The 17594-nt window shown below is 44.5% G+C and overlaps 2 protein-coding genes across 5 annotated transcripts in view; both read left to right on the forward strand.

Annotated features, from left to right (window-relative positions):
• The window catches only part of RELN (reelin), a 297550-nt gene extending 296044 nt beyond the window's left edge, over positions 1-1506 (forward strand). The window contains exon 64 of the mRNA XM_075081418.1: positions 368-1506. Coding sequence (XP_074937519.1) covers positions 368-464 — 97 coding nt within the window. The 3' untranslated portion in view covers positions 465-1506. The remainder of the gene's footprint in view (positions 1-367) is intronic.
• An 11846-nt stretch (positions 1507-13352) lies between these two features.
• The window catches only part of SLC26A5 (solute carrier family 26 member 5), a 39472-nt gene continuing 35230 nt past the window's right edge, over positions 13353-17594 (forward strand). For 2 of the 4 annotated variants that reach the window (XM_075081420.1, XM_075081430.1), the window contains exons 1-3: positions 13353-13442; positions 14146-14233; positions 14684-14723. The gene's annotated coding sequence lies outside the window, so the exon portion shown is untranslated. Of the gene's footprint in view, positions 13443-14144; positions 14234-14683; positions 14758-17594 lie in introns of those variants that run through there. The other 2 variants (XM_075081431.1, XM_075081429.1) reach the window with 2 other exon arrangements.

Consider the following 17594-nt stretch of genomic DNA (forward strand, 5'->3'; position numbering starts at 1 on the left):
CTAAGACAGAAGGATAACTAGGGTATAAAACCACTGTAGAGAAATGCCCTATATTGAGAGGGTATGAAGTGCATACAGCTTTAGTGAATCTGGTCCTAGGCAGCACAAGTTTCCATTAGCTGAAAGCTCTTAACCTTTCCATAAGATAATAAATTGTAAATAAAAGCAAAGTGGGACAGATTCTCAATTGCCTTGCACCTTGCTGCTGTCCAAAGGGTGCAATACACATCACTTTATGTGGGGTTGAAAGGCCGTGCAAGGAAAAAGGAGACTCTGTCCCACTAACTCACTGCTCTGAAAGACTTTAAACTACATATAAAAAACTGACACTCTTCTCTTCCTCCCCCCAACCCTTTGATTTTAACAGCACTCGCAAACAAAATTACATGATGAATTTTTCACGGCAACATGGGCTCAGGCATTTCTACAACAGAAGACGAAGGTCACTTAGACGATATCCATGAAGAAACGAGAAATTTATTTTTTTTTCCTCCCAACATGTGATGTGTTGCTTTCCATTCTTTAAAACTAGCACTGCATCTGGTATCAGGACTTTTCTGCAACTGGCTTGATGAATAACTGAAAGCCTTTCTCAAGACAGAGTGTACACCACTTTTTTCGCACTGTGAACTAATGAGAAGTGACTTATTTTCTCATAGGTAAATGTTTCAATGTTGATGTGTCTGTGAAAATTGTGATCTGTTGTAATATCAGTTACAGTGGCAGTATTGGAAGTAAGAAACTAATTATGTTTAACAGGAGAAAAAGTTTAAGCACAAAGACTTTTCAGATTTCATGTTTAAAAAAACCTACGTACTAAGTACAGAATTTAACATTCTTTGTCACATAGATATTTAAGTGCACTGTATTTCAGCTCTGTGTCATTTTATATGATTAAGTTATCATTCTTTGTCCTCTTTGTATTCTCTTCTACAACATGACACATTGGCACTGTATTTACTTGTTTTGTTGTTGTAATATTTTTGCTGCTGATTTTTGGGCTATTTACCTTCTGACAACATGCATTAAAAAAAATCAAAGTACCTAATTAAGAAGATAATTGCAAAAGTAGTTGTAAAGCCGTTTATATCCTTCAGTCTTATTCTTTGATATGTCTGTTGGTTAGCATTGTTTTGTGGATAAGAAAGAATGCTTGACATTAAACTTTTTTCTACTAAGCAATTGTGGATGAAGCCCCAAACAGAAGTTCCCAATTCCCTGTCTAAATGTAGTCAGTTCTCTGCAACTGATTTACTTACAGTAACTGCCATTTGGTGTCTGTAGTAATGAAGTGATTTGTAAACAGTGAACGTTTCATGGTGTTCTCTTTGGTGTTTGATTCTATTGCGGGTCATGTTTGTATCTTCTGACAAAGTTGTATCTACACCAGCAACGTTATAATGCCCTTATAGCCCTAAACTGTCTATTATCGTAAATAAAATGCTTCACCTTATGGTGAACCAAGCTAAAGATCAATGCTTCAATAAAAATAATGTCAACAAACAATTCTGACGTTAGACTTTTCAAGCCATGCAGGCTTTATATGAAACCATAAACCAAATTCTTTTACTAAATACTTAGATTCTAATGCAAACATCAATGGTATTTTTTAACATTTAGTACACCACACTTAACAGCATTTTGCAAAGAAAACAAAGAGATCTTCCCATTCCCACCTGTGGGCATAACATGGTTGTTGGAACAGGTCCTGGTGCAAGGAATGAAACAATGGAACAGGACCACAGACCAACGCACACTCTCACTTGTCTTTATCTGCAAACCCAATATGCAAAGTGCGAATCAGCATTTCCAAGCTCTGAGGACTACGGTGCATCACATAAGGAACCTGGTTCAAAACAGAGAAAGTTGCTAATTCTTAGAATCATAGAATCATTTAGGTTGAAAAAGACCTTTAAGATCATTAAGTCCAACCATTAACCTAGCACTGCCAAGTCCACCACTAAACCATGTCCCTAAGCACCACATCCAAATGTCTTTTAAATGCCTCCAGGGATGGTGACTCCACCGCTTCCCTGGGCAGCCTGTTCCAATGCCTGACAACCCTTTCGGTGAAGAAATTTTTCCTAATATCCAATCTAAACCTGCCCTGGTACACCTTGAGGCCATTTCCTCTCATCCTATCGCTTGTCACTTGGGAGAAGAGACCAACACCCACCTTGCTACAACCTCCTTCCATGTAGTTGCAGAGAGCAATAAGGTCTCTCCTCAGCCTACTTTTCTCCAGGCTAAACAACCACAGTTCCCTCAGCCACTCCTCATCAGAGAGAATTATCATATATACCTGCTATGCTCTTACATCATGCACATCTGCTTCTGACACTATACTGGTCTAAACCAGAATGGTGTTTGTTACACATCCATGCTCAGCCACCTAAAAAGTGTTTAATTTTTAAGACGTTTTTAAGCAAAGGTACCTGAGCATTGCAGGAAGAAAGGACATCATTTAGTGACTAACTAGTCAAAACCTTGGCTTGGTCAAAATTACGCAACAGACCTTTGACAGACTTGGAAACTTACTGCAACAGCCCAGCCTCCTGCAGCTGCAAACTCAACTGTACTGTTCCAGAGAGCAGTGTGTGCCCTTTCAATCCTTGAAACAAGATAAAGGATCTATTCAGAGAAAGACCAGGAAGAAGAAAAATGATGTTATTAATGAATATAATAACTTAATGTTTGGGCAAGAGATTTTAAAATATTTTAATAGACGTTTTGCCCATTGAACAAACAAAAATGTAAGATATAAACATTCCTATTTTTAAAGATAATTTTATTTACCCTAATATGTTAATAGATGGGTGATATTTCAATCTAAAATGTGTGTGCAGCTAGTATGTTGCTAAGGAATTAATTTATTTTAAAGTCTTTAGACACAATGAGGCACTTAATCTGACTTCTTTTTCCAGGTAAGAGACCAGCATAATCAGAGAAGCTGCTTTTCACATTTGTGAGGGTCCTTGAAATACCCTCTCCTGAGGTAGTCTATGCCAAGGATGCACGGAGCCTCTGGGCCAGTCACAATGGGGTGCTTCTGCCACTCATTGCCAGTTAGGCTCACTTCGGCCTCCAATACAGTTAGCTCTTGGGATCCCCCTGTCACTCCAGCAATGCTGACGGGTTCTGCCCCTATATACTTTGATGGCACTAAGGTGCACTGTGCGCCGGTGTCCACTAAAGCTTTATACTCCTGTGGGTCAGATGTGCCGGGCCATCGGATCCACACAGTCCAGTAAACCCGGTTATCCCTTTCCTCCACCTGGCTGGAGGCAGGGCCCCCCTAGTCCTGATCATAGTATTCGTTACTCACTTCCGGTAAATATGAATCACAAGTGTCTCTGTTAAGATCAGAAATAAAATCAGTGCCTCTACTCTTCTGTCTGGGGAATTGCTTACTGGAAACTAGAGCAGCAGCTTTCCTGGAGGAACCCCCTTGAGTGATTGTTTTTCCTTGCAGCTCACGTACCTGTGCCTCTAGGGTCAAGGTAAGTTTTCCATTCCACTTCCTCATGTCCTCTCCGTGGTCATGCAGGTAACACCATAGGGTGCCCCGTCGTGTGTATTCTTTCTCTTGAGCAAAGGGACTCTTACTCCTAATGGCTGAGATACCGGTCCGTACTGGTGGGGAGTAGGACATATCTTCTTTGAATTGCTGGAACTCCCGGGACAGTTTCTCCACAGCTGAGACAAGGAATGAAGAGAGATTTGCTTTGTAATCCCGGAGTCTATCAATCACCTCCGCCACCGTTGGTGCCTCGTCATCTTTCCAGGACATTATTGCCAATGAGTTCCCATGTGTCGATGGTGCGCTCCATACAAACTTCTGCCACATAGGTCGTGTGCACTCGGCTTCACCTGGATCTTTGGATGACTGTTGATCATCCAGGTCACTATAAATCACCTCAAGCGCGGCTAGTTCCCTCAGGTACTGGATACCTTTCTCCATGGTCATCCATTTCCCTAGGTGATATACAATATCTTCCTTGAAGGGATACCTTTCTCTCACACTGGACAGGAGTCACCTCCAGAGGCTGAGGGCTTGTGTTTGTTTTCCAATTGCTTTGTCAATGCCCCCTTCCCTAGGAAGGGATCCCAGTTGTTCGGCTTCCTTCCCCTCTAATTCCAGACTGCTGGTCCCTTTATCCCAGCATCGGAGCAGCCAGGTGACAGTGTGCTCACCTGAACGACGGCCAGAATCTTTTCTTATATTCCACTACTCACTGAAGGATAGGGATCAGGTGGTCCCGTTTCTTCTACAAGTTCTTCCTCTTCCTCCTCCTCTCCTCATGGTGGCCCTGATCTTCCATCATCTCTTTCTAAACAAGTTGACTTTCTCTTCCAAGATTTCTTCTTGTGTATAGGGGCAACTGATACTGGCACAGGTTGGTCCTCTGATTCAGCTGCAACACTTGTCACCGGGGTTGCAGTAGCTGCAGCATCTGTCACAGGGGTTTGAGTGGCTGCAGTGCTTCTCGCTTTCCTTGTCCTTTTAGATCCAGAGGCCTTCTCTTTCCCTTGGGGGTACTGAATAGTGTAAAAAAGGGATTGGTAGGTATGGGCCAGGCCCCAGCACATTGCAGTGATTTGTATCTCTCTGGAATTGCCAGGGTGACAACATACTTCCTCCAAATATTCTACTAATTTTTCAGGATTCTGCACTTGTTCAGGGGTGAAGTCCCACAACACTGGGGGTGCCCACTGTCTTAGGCATTTGCCCATACTCTCCCACATACCCTGCCACACAAAGCTATTGAGCCTTGGGGCAGATCTCTGGGTGATATTCTTAAACTGCTTATTAACCTTAGACAGAACTGAAATCGTCTGCCAAAGCAATACCAACAGATGTATCTTAACTACCCAAGGATGTTCAAGATACTGAAAAGTTGTTGTAATGAAGGAGAAGGCATTATATAAGATGGAAGCTAAGGTGCCACTCTGTATTTCCTCCATAAAAAAACTCTCAGAGGAGGAGGTATAATTGCTAATTGTCTCCATGAGGTGGTACCTGAAGTACAGTAAAGGCTTCCACAGAAGACCCAAATAACCAATAACTCTCAAGGCCAGAGTTTTAATAACAAATCTCCGAGGCAAAACATCTCTAATCACTGCAGAGCACAGCAAACTACAAAAACTAACAGCAATTTTTAACGTGTACTTCAAAATCAGCATGGTGTAGATTGGACAAACTAATATTGAGAACAGATGAATCAATGCTGTGACCAGCAACTGTTATTATCTCAAACCCTTTGTGCCCCACGTTGGGTGCCAAAAAGGAGTGTCATGGTTCAGCCCCAGTCGGCAACTAAGCACCAGACAGCCGCTCACTCCCTCCACCCACCCCTGTGGGATGTGGGAGAGAATCAGAAGAGCATAAGAAAAAAAAAAAACACTTGTGGGTTGAGATAAGAAGAGTTTAATAATGAAAATAAATTTATAATTATAATAATAATGATTATGTTAATAATAACAATAATGATAATATAGTAAAAAAGTAAAAGGGAAAAAGGGGAAAAAAACCAAAAACACAAACGATACAATGGCTCACCACACACCGACCGACACTGCCGGTCCCCAAGCTGTGATTGCCACTTCCCTCCCCCGGGCAGCTCCTCCCAGTTAACATACTGGGCATGACGTTACATGATATGGATTGTCCCTTTGGCCAGTTTGAATCTGCTCTCTTAGCTGTGCCCCCTCCCCTCCCGGCTTCTTGTGCACCCGGCAGAGCATGGGAAGCTAGAAGAGCCCTTGACTAGTACAAACACTACCCAGCAACAACTAAAACATCTGTGTGTTATCTCAACATTATTTTCATACTAAGTCCAAAGCACAGCACTATGCCAGCTGCAGTGAAGAAAATTAACTCTATCCCAGCTAAAACCTTGACAATAATGCATGCGGTTATGACTACTGAGGAATTCCCTGAGGCATTTCACCAGAACTCACTACAAACTGGGTGCAGGCTTTTCTCAAGAAAATCATCTTTGCTGGTAGATTTCCAAGTGATCTTATCATTTTCTCATCCAGATTCCAGGAACCTCTTCCTTACATTTTTTCCATTCCTACAGCACACAAGGTAGTGTACATATATGGCATGCTCAGGGTACATACTGTTTTATTTTTCCTCCCATATGACTGAAAACAATGAGTCATCTGACATTAAATAGTTGTTAAAATAGCAAAGGGGACACAGCACATAATCAATGGCAATAAAACAGTGACAGTGCTATAAAACGTACTAAGCTTATCTACCGGTATAAAACTTTGGGAGGCATAACTATTGAAACTGATGCTTTTAGTATACCTTATATCTTCCTCATTGGTCCTATCAGCTAACTAACCCATGTTCCAGTAGAATAAGGAGAACATAAAAGAAATGAAATAAAAATACAGGAATACAAAGCTCTGACCTGCTGGAGTTCCTGGAACAACGAACACCTGAAGTTCGCACAGTTTTGCCTGAATGTTCTTCTCTTAGCTTGCTTCATCCACAGGTGATTATCTCAGTGAGAGGAAGTGAGTGTAGCACAAGTATTTTGAAGGACCAAATTAGGCTTTGCATAGAAATGAAATAACACAGCAAATACACTAAAGGACAAGGCATCGTCAAAGAGCAAGGTACCAGCACACAAAGTGGGTAAATATCTGGCTAGGCAGCAAAACCATAGGAAGAGAATCAACAGCATAAAGCCTTTTAAAAACCTGCCATTTTGCATTATATCAATAGAAGTGTTTATGGTAAAACACGGTAAATATATATATACAGCTGTCAGTGGTGGTAAAGTAGAGGGCAGTTGTCAGCTGTTGAGCCCTTCGCTTAAATGCAGAAGTAAACAAGTTAGAGAGATTGCAGAGTACACCAGCAAAAACAAGACTCTTAAAACAATGAGCTTCCAAGGAGAGTTAGTTTGTTTAGTCTAGATAGGAAAACATTTGGAAAGAGACATGACAACAGCCATAAACATGGACCTATGTTTCATTAACATGCTAACCCTTCAGGGCAAATGTCACTGGGTGGAAATGCTGCCACAGCATCACCTCATCGTTTATCCATCAGTGGGGAATGAGGTTTGGTTATTATCCAAGCAGGATGCCAGTACAAGGCTCTGTAAGCCCCGCTGATGGATGCGCAAAGGGCCACACACAAGTAGCAGGGTACAACAGATAAACCCTGTTCAATTCAGCTCTGTAGCAAGGCTTAACTTAGCACAACTCAACACTGGAGTAACAGGAACAAGGTAGCTGTAGAGGGGAGCTCTCTTAATCCTGAGCTGGTGAGGGAGCCCCAAAACCAACCTGATCAGCAAAAGGGTTTGTCTACCCTAAGCATGACCCTGAAGAGCTCTTTGAGGGCTGTTAGCAATCTGGAGCAGCTGAGACCATGCGACCACTCGCAGCACATCTCCTGTGAGGGAGCAGATGGAGCATCTACCATCTGCAGGCAGCGCCTTTGCTCCTGGAAGAAACGACAGTGAGATATGAGGCTGCAAAAGTTGTATAGGTGACACATGGATGAACTGCCTAGTGTTCTCCTGTGTTACTGATGCTTTATCACTGTTGCCTTTGTCTTCCTCATGCCTTCTTGATTCAGCTGAAGGGAGCAACGTGGCAGCAAGCCTAAGGACTTTGGCACATGCATGGCTAATTATCCCAGAGCCTTATGGGGAAAGTTTGAGCCAGCACCCAGCAAGGCAGGGCCCAGTAAAAATGGTATTCCAGGGATGGAGTACTGTGCCGGAGGGCACTGATTAATGCTGGGTTTATAGTTTGAATCTGTACTTGTTTTGAAAGAAAACAAGTTTGTTAAGCTTTAGGAAAAAAGAAGAGTATGTGGTTGTGCTTTTGAGCTGTACTGCTCAGGGAAGATCTGTGGAAGAGTTAGTGGCAAAGAAGCTATTTCAGATGGCTCAGCTGCTTCCTTGATTGCCTCTGGGCCAAAGGTGGGACTGAGGGAGGTACTGGACAGTACACACAGTACACACAGGTTTTGGGGCCGCTTCTGCATTAGGATGCTATTGCTGATACCATGAGAGCTGGTTGATAGCCCCAGGTCCCTTTTTCCCTGTACACTGACTGTGCACATACACATGAGCCTTCTGCTGATACCATATTGCTCCAGGTGTGCTAGAAACAGCATGTGCAAAGCCATTCGACTGGTTTATATTCATGACTGAACACCCAACTTAGCTCATTTAAAATCACACTCTTTCCAAGGGACATTTTAAAAGATTTGAGTTCAACAGCTTTCAAGGAACTTCACATGGTAAAAAGGAAAATGTCCCAATGTTTGGACCTGAGCTAGAATAATTGTGCTATATGGACAATAATAAAGCTTGACATAACTAGTGTATCTGTATAGGATGTGAGTAGTAACTTATTAACAGGAGCAATTTGAGAACCAAGCCACTGAAATCAGTGGGAAAATCCCTGCAAATTTAAACACTTTTCACTTCAATCTGGAAATGTCCACCTCAGCTTTACTAACTTGGCTGGTTTAACGCGTCTTAGGACAGGGTCTAGGTCAAGGCTCCATGTTCAAATACATTCAGGGGTTTTTTTCTGCCTTAGAAAACTGTTTCACTGTTAAGAGAACTCTAAGTGTAGTTAGGGAGCAGCTGGGAGTGACTAGTGATGGAGCCCATCCAACACAGTTTGCTAATTTGGGAAGTCCCATATGGGATGTCCACACCAATGAGACAACCAGAAGCATCAGCAGTCTCCCCACTCCCCAGTCCCTCAGCTAGCTTCTGTGCCCATACTCACTCTCAGCGGTTGTTTGAGGAAGTTGAGAACTAAACAGCCTGACAACTGGAGCTCTAACCAGCTAGTGAGTACCAGATCTGGCCTTTGATTGTGCCTCACAGCTTTTCTTATGCTGCTGGGGAGCAATGGCTTCTGTTGCTCCATCCCCCATGAGCCAGATGAGCTCTCAAGGCTCACGCTGGGCTCTCTGTCAGCACACAGTTCCAGCGGTGTATGTGCCATTAACTAATTTCCCCCAATTATTCTCCAAAGGAGTCTTTTTAGTCTTTCCATTGTCCATATTGTTTATTCTTTACTAACTTCCCCTCCCTTTTTTTGTTTTGACCAAAAATCCTCTTTTCATCTTGTTCCTACTGAGTTCAGCACTATATTAATCCCTACCCTCCTCTCAGAGCTGAAGAACTGAAGCATCTTTTACCATTTTAGACAATGCTGGAAAGAAGCAATAAAAAGAACTATTAACCTCCCCAGTAGGTCATGCTAAAATGTACACCAGAAATTAAAAACAGCTTCAGTTCATGTATTTAAATGCAACCATTGTCACAATTAGTGTAACATAATCCACAGTGTGGATTACTGTAACATTCAAAATGATTTATACCTTTGTGGATTTTTCTAGCAGGAAATCTGCTATTCACCTGTTTGTTTCAGGCTTTCTCCTCTCCCTCCTCTTTGTGCAGGGTGTAAAAGCAGAGCTCTGCCTGTGGTATGTTACTGCAATACACACTTTGCTGGTAATAAAGCATTTCAGAATTTCAGTCTGTCAGAGGTGACACAACACTTTCATAAGGTGATTGGTTCTAACACAAGCTACAGATGCCCAAGTTCAGAAAAAAATAGCTTTTTGGATAAATAAATATGAATCAAAAAAGACGTCTTTCCCAAAGTATTTCAATTTACCCAGTTCTGTATAACACTGGTATCCAGTACCGTTGCACATGAGGTTTGATGTATGTGGTGTATCTAATATATCACTCTGAAATTGTTCATCAGAATGCCTTTTTGCCTATTTTGGCTAAAACCAGTTATAACAAACCTCTTATTAAAAATGCAACTTTTTAAATGTTTTGACCCTGAAATTTCTCAGTTTGACAACACTGGAATTTTAAGTACTGTATTTCAGCTTGAATTATTTTAAATTTTATTTAAATCACTCTTAATTACTCTTAAATTACTCTTAAACACAAGATGGGGACCGGGGGGGTAAAGCCCCTCCCACTGTAAGGGAAGACCAGGTTCGTGACCACCTCAGGAACCTGGACATACACAAGTCTATGGAACCTGACGAGATGCATCCCAGAGTCCTGAGGGAATTGGCTGATGTAGTTGCCAAGCCACTCTCTGCGATACTTGAAAAGTCATGGCAGTCAGATGAAGTCCCTGGGGACTGGAAGAAGGGAAATGTTGTGCTCATCTTTAAAAAGGGTAGAAAGGAGGACCCAGGGAACTACTGACCCATCAGGCTCACCTCTGTGCCTGGGAAGATCATGGAACAGATCCTCCTAGAAGCTGTGCTAAGGCACATGGAGGGGAGGGAGGTGCTTTGAGTCAGCCCGCATGGCTTCACCAAGGGCAAGTCCTGCCTCACCAACCTAGTGGCCTTCTATGATGGAGTGTCTGCATCAGTGGACAAGGGAAGAGCAACAGATGTCATCTGTCTGGACTTCTGTAAGGCCTTTGACACAGTCCCCCACAGCACCCTTCTCTCTAAATTGGGGAGATACAGATTTGATGGGTGGACAGTTCAGTGGATAAGGAATTGGTTGGATAGTCGCATCCAGATGGTAGTGGTCAATGGCTCAATGTCCACATGGAGACCGGTGACAAGTGGTGTCCCTCAGGGGTCCGTATTGGGACCAGTGTTGTTTAATATCTTCATCAATGACTTAGACAGCAATACCATGTGCACCCTCAGCAAGTCTGCAGACAACACCAAGCTGAGCGGTGCAGTTGACACACCAGAAGGACAGGATGTCATCCAGAGAGACCTGGACAAGCTGGAGAGACAAGCCTGTGAGAACCTCATGAGGTTCAACAAGGCCAAGTGCAAGGTCCTGCACCTGGGTCGGGGCAACCCCTGATACCAATACAGGCTGTGGGATGAAGGGAATGAGAGCAGCCCTGCAGAGAAGGACTTGGGGGTACTGGTGAACAAAAACCTGGACGTGAGTCAGCAATGTGTGCTTGCAGCCCAGAAGGTCAACTGTATCCTGGGCTGCATCACAAGAAGTAGGTCGAGGGAGGTTATTCTGCCCCTCTGCTCCGCTGTGGTGAGACCCCACCTGCAGTGCTGTGTCCAGCTCTGGGGTCCTCAACTCAGAAAAGACATGGACGTATTGGAGCGGGTCCAGAGGAGGCCACAAAAATGATCCAAGGGCTGGAGCACCTCTCCTACGAGGACAGGCTGAGAGAGTTGGGGTTGTCCAGCCTGGAGAAGAGAAGGCTGCAGGGAGACCTTATTGTGGCCTTCCAGTACTTGAAGGGGGACTATAGGAAAGATGAGGGCAACCTCTTTGGCAAGGCCTGTTTTGACAGGACAAGGATTAATGGTTTTAAACTAAAGGAGGGTAGATTTAGACTGGATATAAGGAAGAAATTTTTATGATGAGGGTGGTGAAACACTGGGACAGGTTGCCCAGAGAGGTGTCAGATGCCCCATCCCTGGAAACATTTAAGGTCAGGTTGGACGGGGCTCTGAGCAACCTGATCTAGTTGAAGATGTCCCTACTCACTGCAGGGGGGTTGTACTAGATGGCCTCTAAAGGTCCCTTCCAACCCAAACCATTCTATGATTCTGTGATTCTAGAAAAAAAAAACCCCAAACCTCTAACAAGGGCTAACTTGTCAAGGAATCATTTTCCAGTTTTCAAAATAATAAATTCCAGTAGACACCAGTTTTAAAATGCTTTCATCATCTCAGTGAGTAAGAATTTTGTATGTTTCTTTCCTACCAGTTCTAAATACAAAAACAAATCTCTAAGAATCTGAGAGTCGGGAAAACATTTTCTCCTGGGCAAGAGAGAGAGATACTGTTATTGTCATGGTTTAGCCCCAGCCGGCAACTCAGCCCCACACAGTCACTCACTCACTCCCCCCCATGGGATGGGGGAAAGAATCAGAAGGGTTAAAGTGAGAAAACCTGTGGGTTGAGATAAAGACAGTTTCGTAGGTAAAGCAAAACAGTAATGGTAATAATAACAATAACAATATAATGAAAAGGAAAAGCAAAACCGTGCACACAAGCAAAGCAAAACAAGGCATTCATTCACTCCTTCCCATGGGCAGGCAGGTGCTCAGCCATCTCCAGGAAAGCCGGGCTCCATCACACCTAACAGTTACCTGGGAAGACAAACGCCGTAATTCCAAATGTCTCCCCCTTCCTTCTTCTTCCCCAGCTTTATATGCTGAGCATGGTGTCATTTGGTGTGGGATATCCCTTGGGTCAGTTGGGGTCAGCTGTCCCGGCTGTGCCCCCTCCCCTCCTGGCTTCTTGTGAAACAGAGCACGGGAAGCTGGAAAAGTCCTTGACTAGTATAGGCACTACTCAGGGACTCTTAGCCACTACTTAACAACAACTAAAACATCAGTATGCTGTCAGCACTATTCTCATACCAAATCCAAAACACACTATACCAGCTACAGCGGAGAAAATTAACTCTATCCCAGCCAAAACCAGCACAGTTATGTTGGAAAACATTTATAAATCAAGAACTGAAAGCTGTATTAAGACATTTCGCTACTAATTCCTGCACATTCACAAGGAAATTGATACCTACGTATCCTTTGCCTCCCTAAATAGGAAACTACATCATCACTTGTGTGACCAACCACTCCCAGGCCCAGGCTGACAAGTGTGTTTCTCAGACAGCAGAGGTGACAAAAATATGCACCTCATTATAAAAGAAAAAAAAATTATTTTAAGTAAGGCTCTTGTGGTGTTCAATCAGCTAAATCTTTCAGAAACTTGGATTTTTAGGCATATGTCCATGTCTGACGCCGGCTGTACATATACCACATTTCTTCAAGGACAGAGCATTGATGCATACTTTTTCAAACTAATTTTAGACACTAAATCCTGAGGCTTCTTCACTGGCATTCCGGGACAACCCAACCGGGGTTTATTTAACAAACACCAGGCTTACCGCCGCACTGTGCACACCAGCGCGACAGAGGCAACCGGGCCCTGCCCTGCATATCGCGTCGCTGCTAGCCAGTGCCCTCCCCAGCTCCCAGGTGTATGTCTATAATTAAATTAGAAATGGCGTACATTTATGTGATAATTTTATATTTCGTGAGTGCGCCTAGGCACCCGCCCCCCCGGGCGGCGGCGCGCAGCGGGGCCGCGCACCAGTCCTGAGCACACGCGCGCCGGGCGAGCTGCCCCGCGGCATTCTGGGACTTGTAGGCGGCGGCGGGTGCGCGCCCGGCGGGTGTTGCGGGGGGGACTACGAGTCCCAGCCGCGCCCGCGCCCGCGCCCGCCCGCGGCCGGCGGGGGAGGGAGGGGGGGAGGGAGGAGGCGGGGGCTGGCGGCCCGCCGCCGCCGCCGCCGCCCGCCCCGCACCCCCGGCGCTCACCTTGACCGCGAAGGGGAGGGGAGGGGAGAGGTGTGCGGCTGTCGTCGTGGGTGACTCGCCGCCGTGCTGGAAAGAGGCAGCCCCTGGAGGTGAGCGGAGCGCGGCTTGCGGGGCCGGCCGTGGAGGGGTCCCTGCTGAGGGGGGGCGAGCCTCGCCCTGCGGAGCGCCGGGCGGCGGTCGCGCTCTCCCGGTGCCCGCGGCTCTCGCTCGGCCATCCTGGGGCGGCGGCTGGTCTGGGCCGGGGTGGTCTCTCGCGGTGCTCCCGCTTCTCCCCGCGCCTTCCCCGCTCCCTTCGCCCCCTCTCCCCGCCTCCCCCGCCGCCTCCCCCCGCGCCCACCCTGCCGGCCCTCGGCGGCGCTGCCGGAGCTTCGTGGGCGACGGGAGCGGTGTAAAAGGCACTTGTCGCGGGCGCGGTGCTGCCCCGGCGGCGGCTCACCGCGCCCCCCGGAGCCCGCGGGCTGCCCGGGCACCCGCGCTGCTCCCAGCTGCGGGGTACGCGCAAGGCACCCGGGCTAGCTTGCAACGTTAAAATGAAAGGGGAAACCAGAGGAAGGCTGAGAGATCAGTCATTTCCTCACCTAGTGACTGCAACCCTCTGGTTTAACCTACGGGCTGGCAGTTTAGGTCAGAGCGACTGCAGACAGTCTTGTAATAACAAGAAATAACCGGTTTGCGCTTTGTTGCTAGCTTCAACCCAAAGATCTTCGAAACCTTTCAAAAACCTTGATTGAACTGTTCCCCCTGCTGCGAGTTTTCTGGCAAAGAGTAAGATTGTGGATTTCCCTGTGTCAGTGTTTTTCAACTTCTGGTCAACTGTGGGAACATTTTGAACTCCTCAGAAGGGATCAGTGAAAGCAACAAGGAAAAGCCAGCCAAAAAAGTAAGTAGGCTTAAATTTGCCGTGCTGATGCCCATACTGCTATTGCAAAACTTTTGGTTGTCTGAACGTTGAAATATAGTTGAAAGCTGTTTTCAGGATGCTTCAACATTTCAGATAACTCAAATGGCTGTTGCAGCAGGCATTTAGAGATACTCCAGTAGTAAGAAAAAGGAAAAAAAAATGTTAAAAGTTACTGCCATTATTTCTGCTGATGACTCAGCAGAAGGTACATTCATAGTTCGTCATATCTATCCTAGTAACATAGTTGCACAGTATTTGTTTGGGTGGGGATGACTGACAGTCTTAACAAAGGTCTGGCCACTGGAATTTTTTTGGCCAAAGCTTTCGCAAAGGAAGACTAAAATTTTCAGACAGACTTGTAAAATGTCTTCTACTACATGTGCAAGAGAATGTATTCTGGATTAACAGGTATCTTGATTTATATTATAGATTTTCCCTAAGTGAGATGCTGTAGAAATGGGAAATTAAGGTAATTAACTGTACAGTGTCAGAAGGAATCACAGGTAGGTGACTTGCACTGAATTAACACTCTGTGGGGATGACCTCTCACATTGGCTTTCCTCACTTTGAAATACTTGGTTTATGGCAATTCCAGGCCTTTTCAGGACACGATAGGTGTTCCAGGTCTGCATTTAGCAGTATTCCTGAACTGAAGTATTACTTGTCTTGCAATGTACTGTGAAATACCTCTGAAATGGAATGGGGAAAGGGTATATGTAGGAAGAGAACAGTTTCACCCAGGCAAAGCTGCAGCTGGTAGCTGATAAAGCATATTCGTTTCTGATAGCATATACTCCCTCGTATAGACATGAGGGCCTTAAACTCAGCAGTCTCATGTGAAAAGCTTCCCTGTGCTTAAAGGTATGTTTGTGGGTGGAGCTGGGACAATATTGAGTTATAACCAGAATCGCATATCAGTGAAGGAAAGCTCTAAGTCCAACAAGAAAAAACCTGCTGCTACTTCCAGGCTTGGGTTCTGATGAGCAAACTGTATTTCCTCTGCCTAAGTAATCTGTCCAGAGTTGATGTGTTTTTTTGATGGTACTGTACAAACTGCGTGTAGGGTAACAGTTTGCCTAAAGCCTGACGTACTTGAAATTGTGAAGTGAGGATGGCTGAGCGTGATCCTGGGACAAAGGACCTAAGGCAAGGCAAAGGCTTTAGCCTCTGCCACAAACTGAGTCCAGTTTTCTGAGCTGAGTGCTTCCTGAAGTGCTCTGTTGGGTTTAGCCATCAGATCTTAAGACTTGGGGCACTATTTTTGTGGTTTCTAGACCATTACGGTAGTTCAAATTATATCTTTAGCACATGGCTCTTCATAGGTATAGTAGTCTGTCCCCAAGGAGGCAGTGTTTTTAGACCTTAAATATTCCAAAACCACATGGAAATTTAGTTATTATTTAACATGACACTAAAAGCATGCAATCCAGCACATGGCTGCAACACCCTTGTTCTTTTGCTAGCAACTTAAGAAGAATTGAGCGTGTGCTTATCTGCTTTGCCTATTATTATAGTATAGGCAGACTGTCACTGTCTTCAGCAACAGTCCAAATAAATAGTAGTTTTAGCCTCTGTAAATGTGACCAACACTTTTGTGCAGCCCATGGGTTGCCTAGAGAAGCACAGAGTCCTTTGAGCTCCTCTGCCTTTCTTGGTTTGGCTGATCATCTGCTAAAGTCAACCTTGTTGGGGAGCTACAAGGGAATTTGTCACTCTGGACCCTGCTGCTTTTCTTGTGTCTTGAGGAAGTTTCTGCCTGGAGAAGACAAGCCTCCACTCTGTGTTTTGGTGGGGTTTTTTTGTTCCGTTTTCTCTGTGTCAGCCCTCCCCTATGCAGGCTGTCCTAGCCCTTCTGGTTTGCTCAGCTTTAACTTTGGTTACGCCAGTTGTTACCAAGCTAGAGGTCGGTGTGGTAGTAGCAGCTACAAGTAAGGTTGTAAACTTGACAGGATTGGGCTGCAGCCAGAAATAATTAGGCCCAGACTGTGTCTGATTTAATAGGCAGCTGGCAAGGCTTAATGTATCATTGTCCCCTAGTTCCCAGTTTGAATGCACACGGACTGAAGCATTTACATTATGGTAACTATCCTAGCAACTTCTTAAAGGTATCCAGTTTCTCAAATCGTTGTCCTACATGGTAGCATCAGACATCTAGGCTGAATAATGGAAGGACAGCAGATCTCAGAGAATAATGAAATTACAATGACACTGTATCTGTGCATGTACATTAGAAGTCAAGCTGATAATTAAAACAGTGTGCTAAATTCCTAAGAGCTGGTGTTACCTCAGCTAACATGTGCTACCATTAGCACATGGGAGAAAGCCAGAAAGTCATTCATTCTTGTCTACTAATTATGCCATCTTCTCCAACATTGAAACGGGTTGCTTTAATTCGCAACTTGAGGTTCAGTAGTTTTTGTGGGTTCCTCGTTTCTTCATACTGGTCACTTTTTTTTCTGACTAGCTTTACACAAGTGTCTTTTGGCATCTGTCAGGCACTTCCCCAAGATCCAGCACTTACTTCCTTCTGCATCTGATGAAGATGAACTGCTGACTGCTATTTTTTCTTCTGTTTCATTGCTTGTATAAATTTTCTGTAAGAACTGGTTTTCTAAAGCATGTGTCCTTCTGTCTTGATTATTTGGTAGATCTATAACTTTTAGCCCAAGAAGACCATGATGAAGCTAAAATTCTCAAGTTCAAATTAGCCTATTGATTTCCCAGTTAAGTTTAATTAAATGCCTTCCTCATCCCGGTGTATTTCCTTCGCTAGATCTGTTAGCCAGCATAATGTTGTCCTGCTGGATGGTATTTCTTGATTGTCCTTCTGGATAATATTAATATGGCTACAAGACTTGCCAGTGCTATTATTTTATAGGTAGTTAACGTTTTGCTCTTCAGAAGTATAAGCAGCAGCAAAGTCCAGGTCTTGTAGTTATTTTCCATGTGCCCACGTAATGAGAAAGCTACAGACAGGCAATGTCAGGTATTTGCATAGGTATGAAGATATGGCCGTAAGTTTGCACAGGCAGTTGAAAGGGTTTTTTAAGTCAGTTGCATTGTTAAGATTTAGATTTTATTAATGATCATAAGAGTACATATATTAATAACTGGCCTATGCAGGAGCTGGGGTTACTATTCTCAAATTAACTGTTTCTTCTGGTTTTTGCAGTAGCAAGCTGGGAAGATCTTCTATGTGACAAACAAGTGTGATTGCATTTTGGGTGTTCTTTGACAATGAATCTGTATTTTCACTGGCTGGGTGGAGTCCCTCCAGTCTTCACGGAAGAATTCTTACCAGTTTGGCATAGGCAGTGGATCAATTTTTGCTGCTCTGCTT

The sequence above is a fragment of the Phalacrocorax aristotelis genome, chromosome 1, assembly GCF_949628215.1.
Source record: "Phalacrocorax aristotelis chromosome 1, bGulAri2.1, whole genome shotgun sequence".
NCBI classification, from domain to species: Eukaryota; Metazoa; Chordata; class Aves; order Suliformes; family Phalacrocoracidae; genus Phalacrocorax; species Phalacrocorax aristotelis.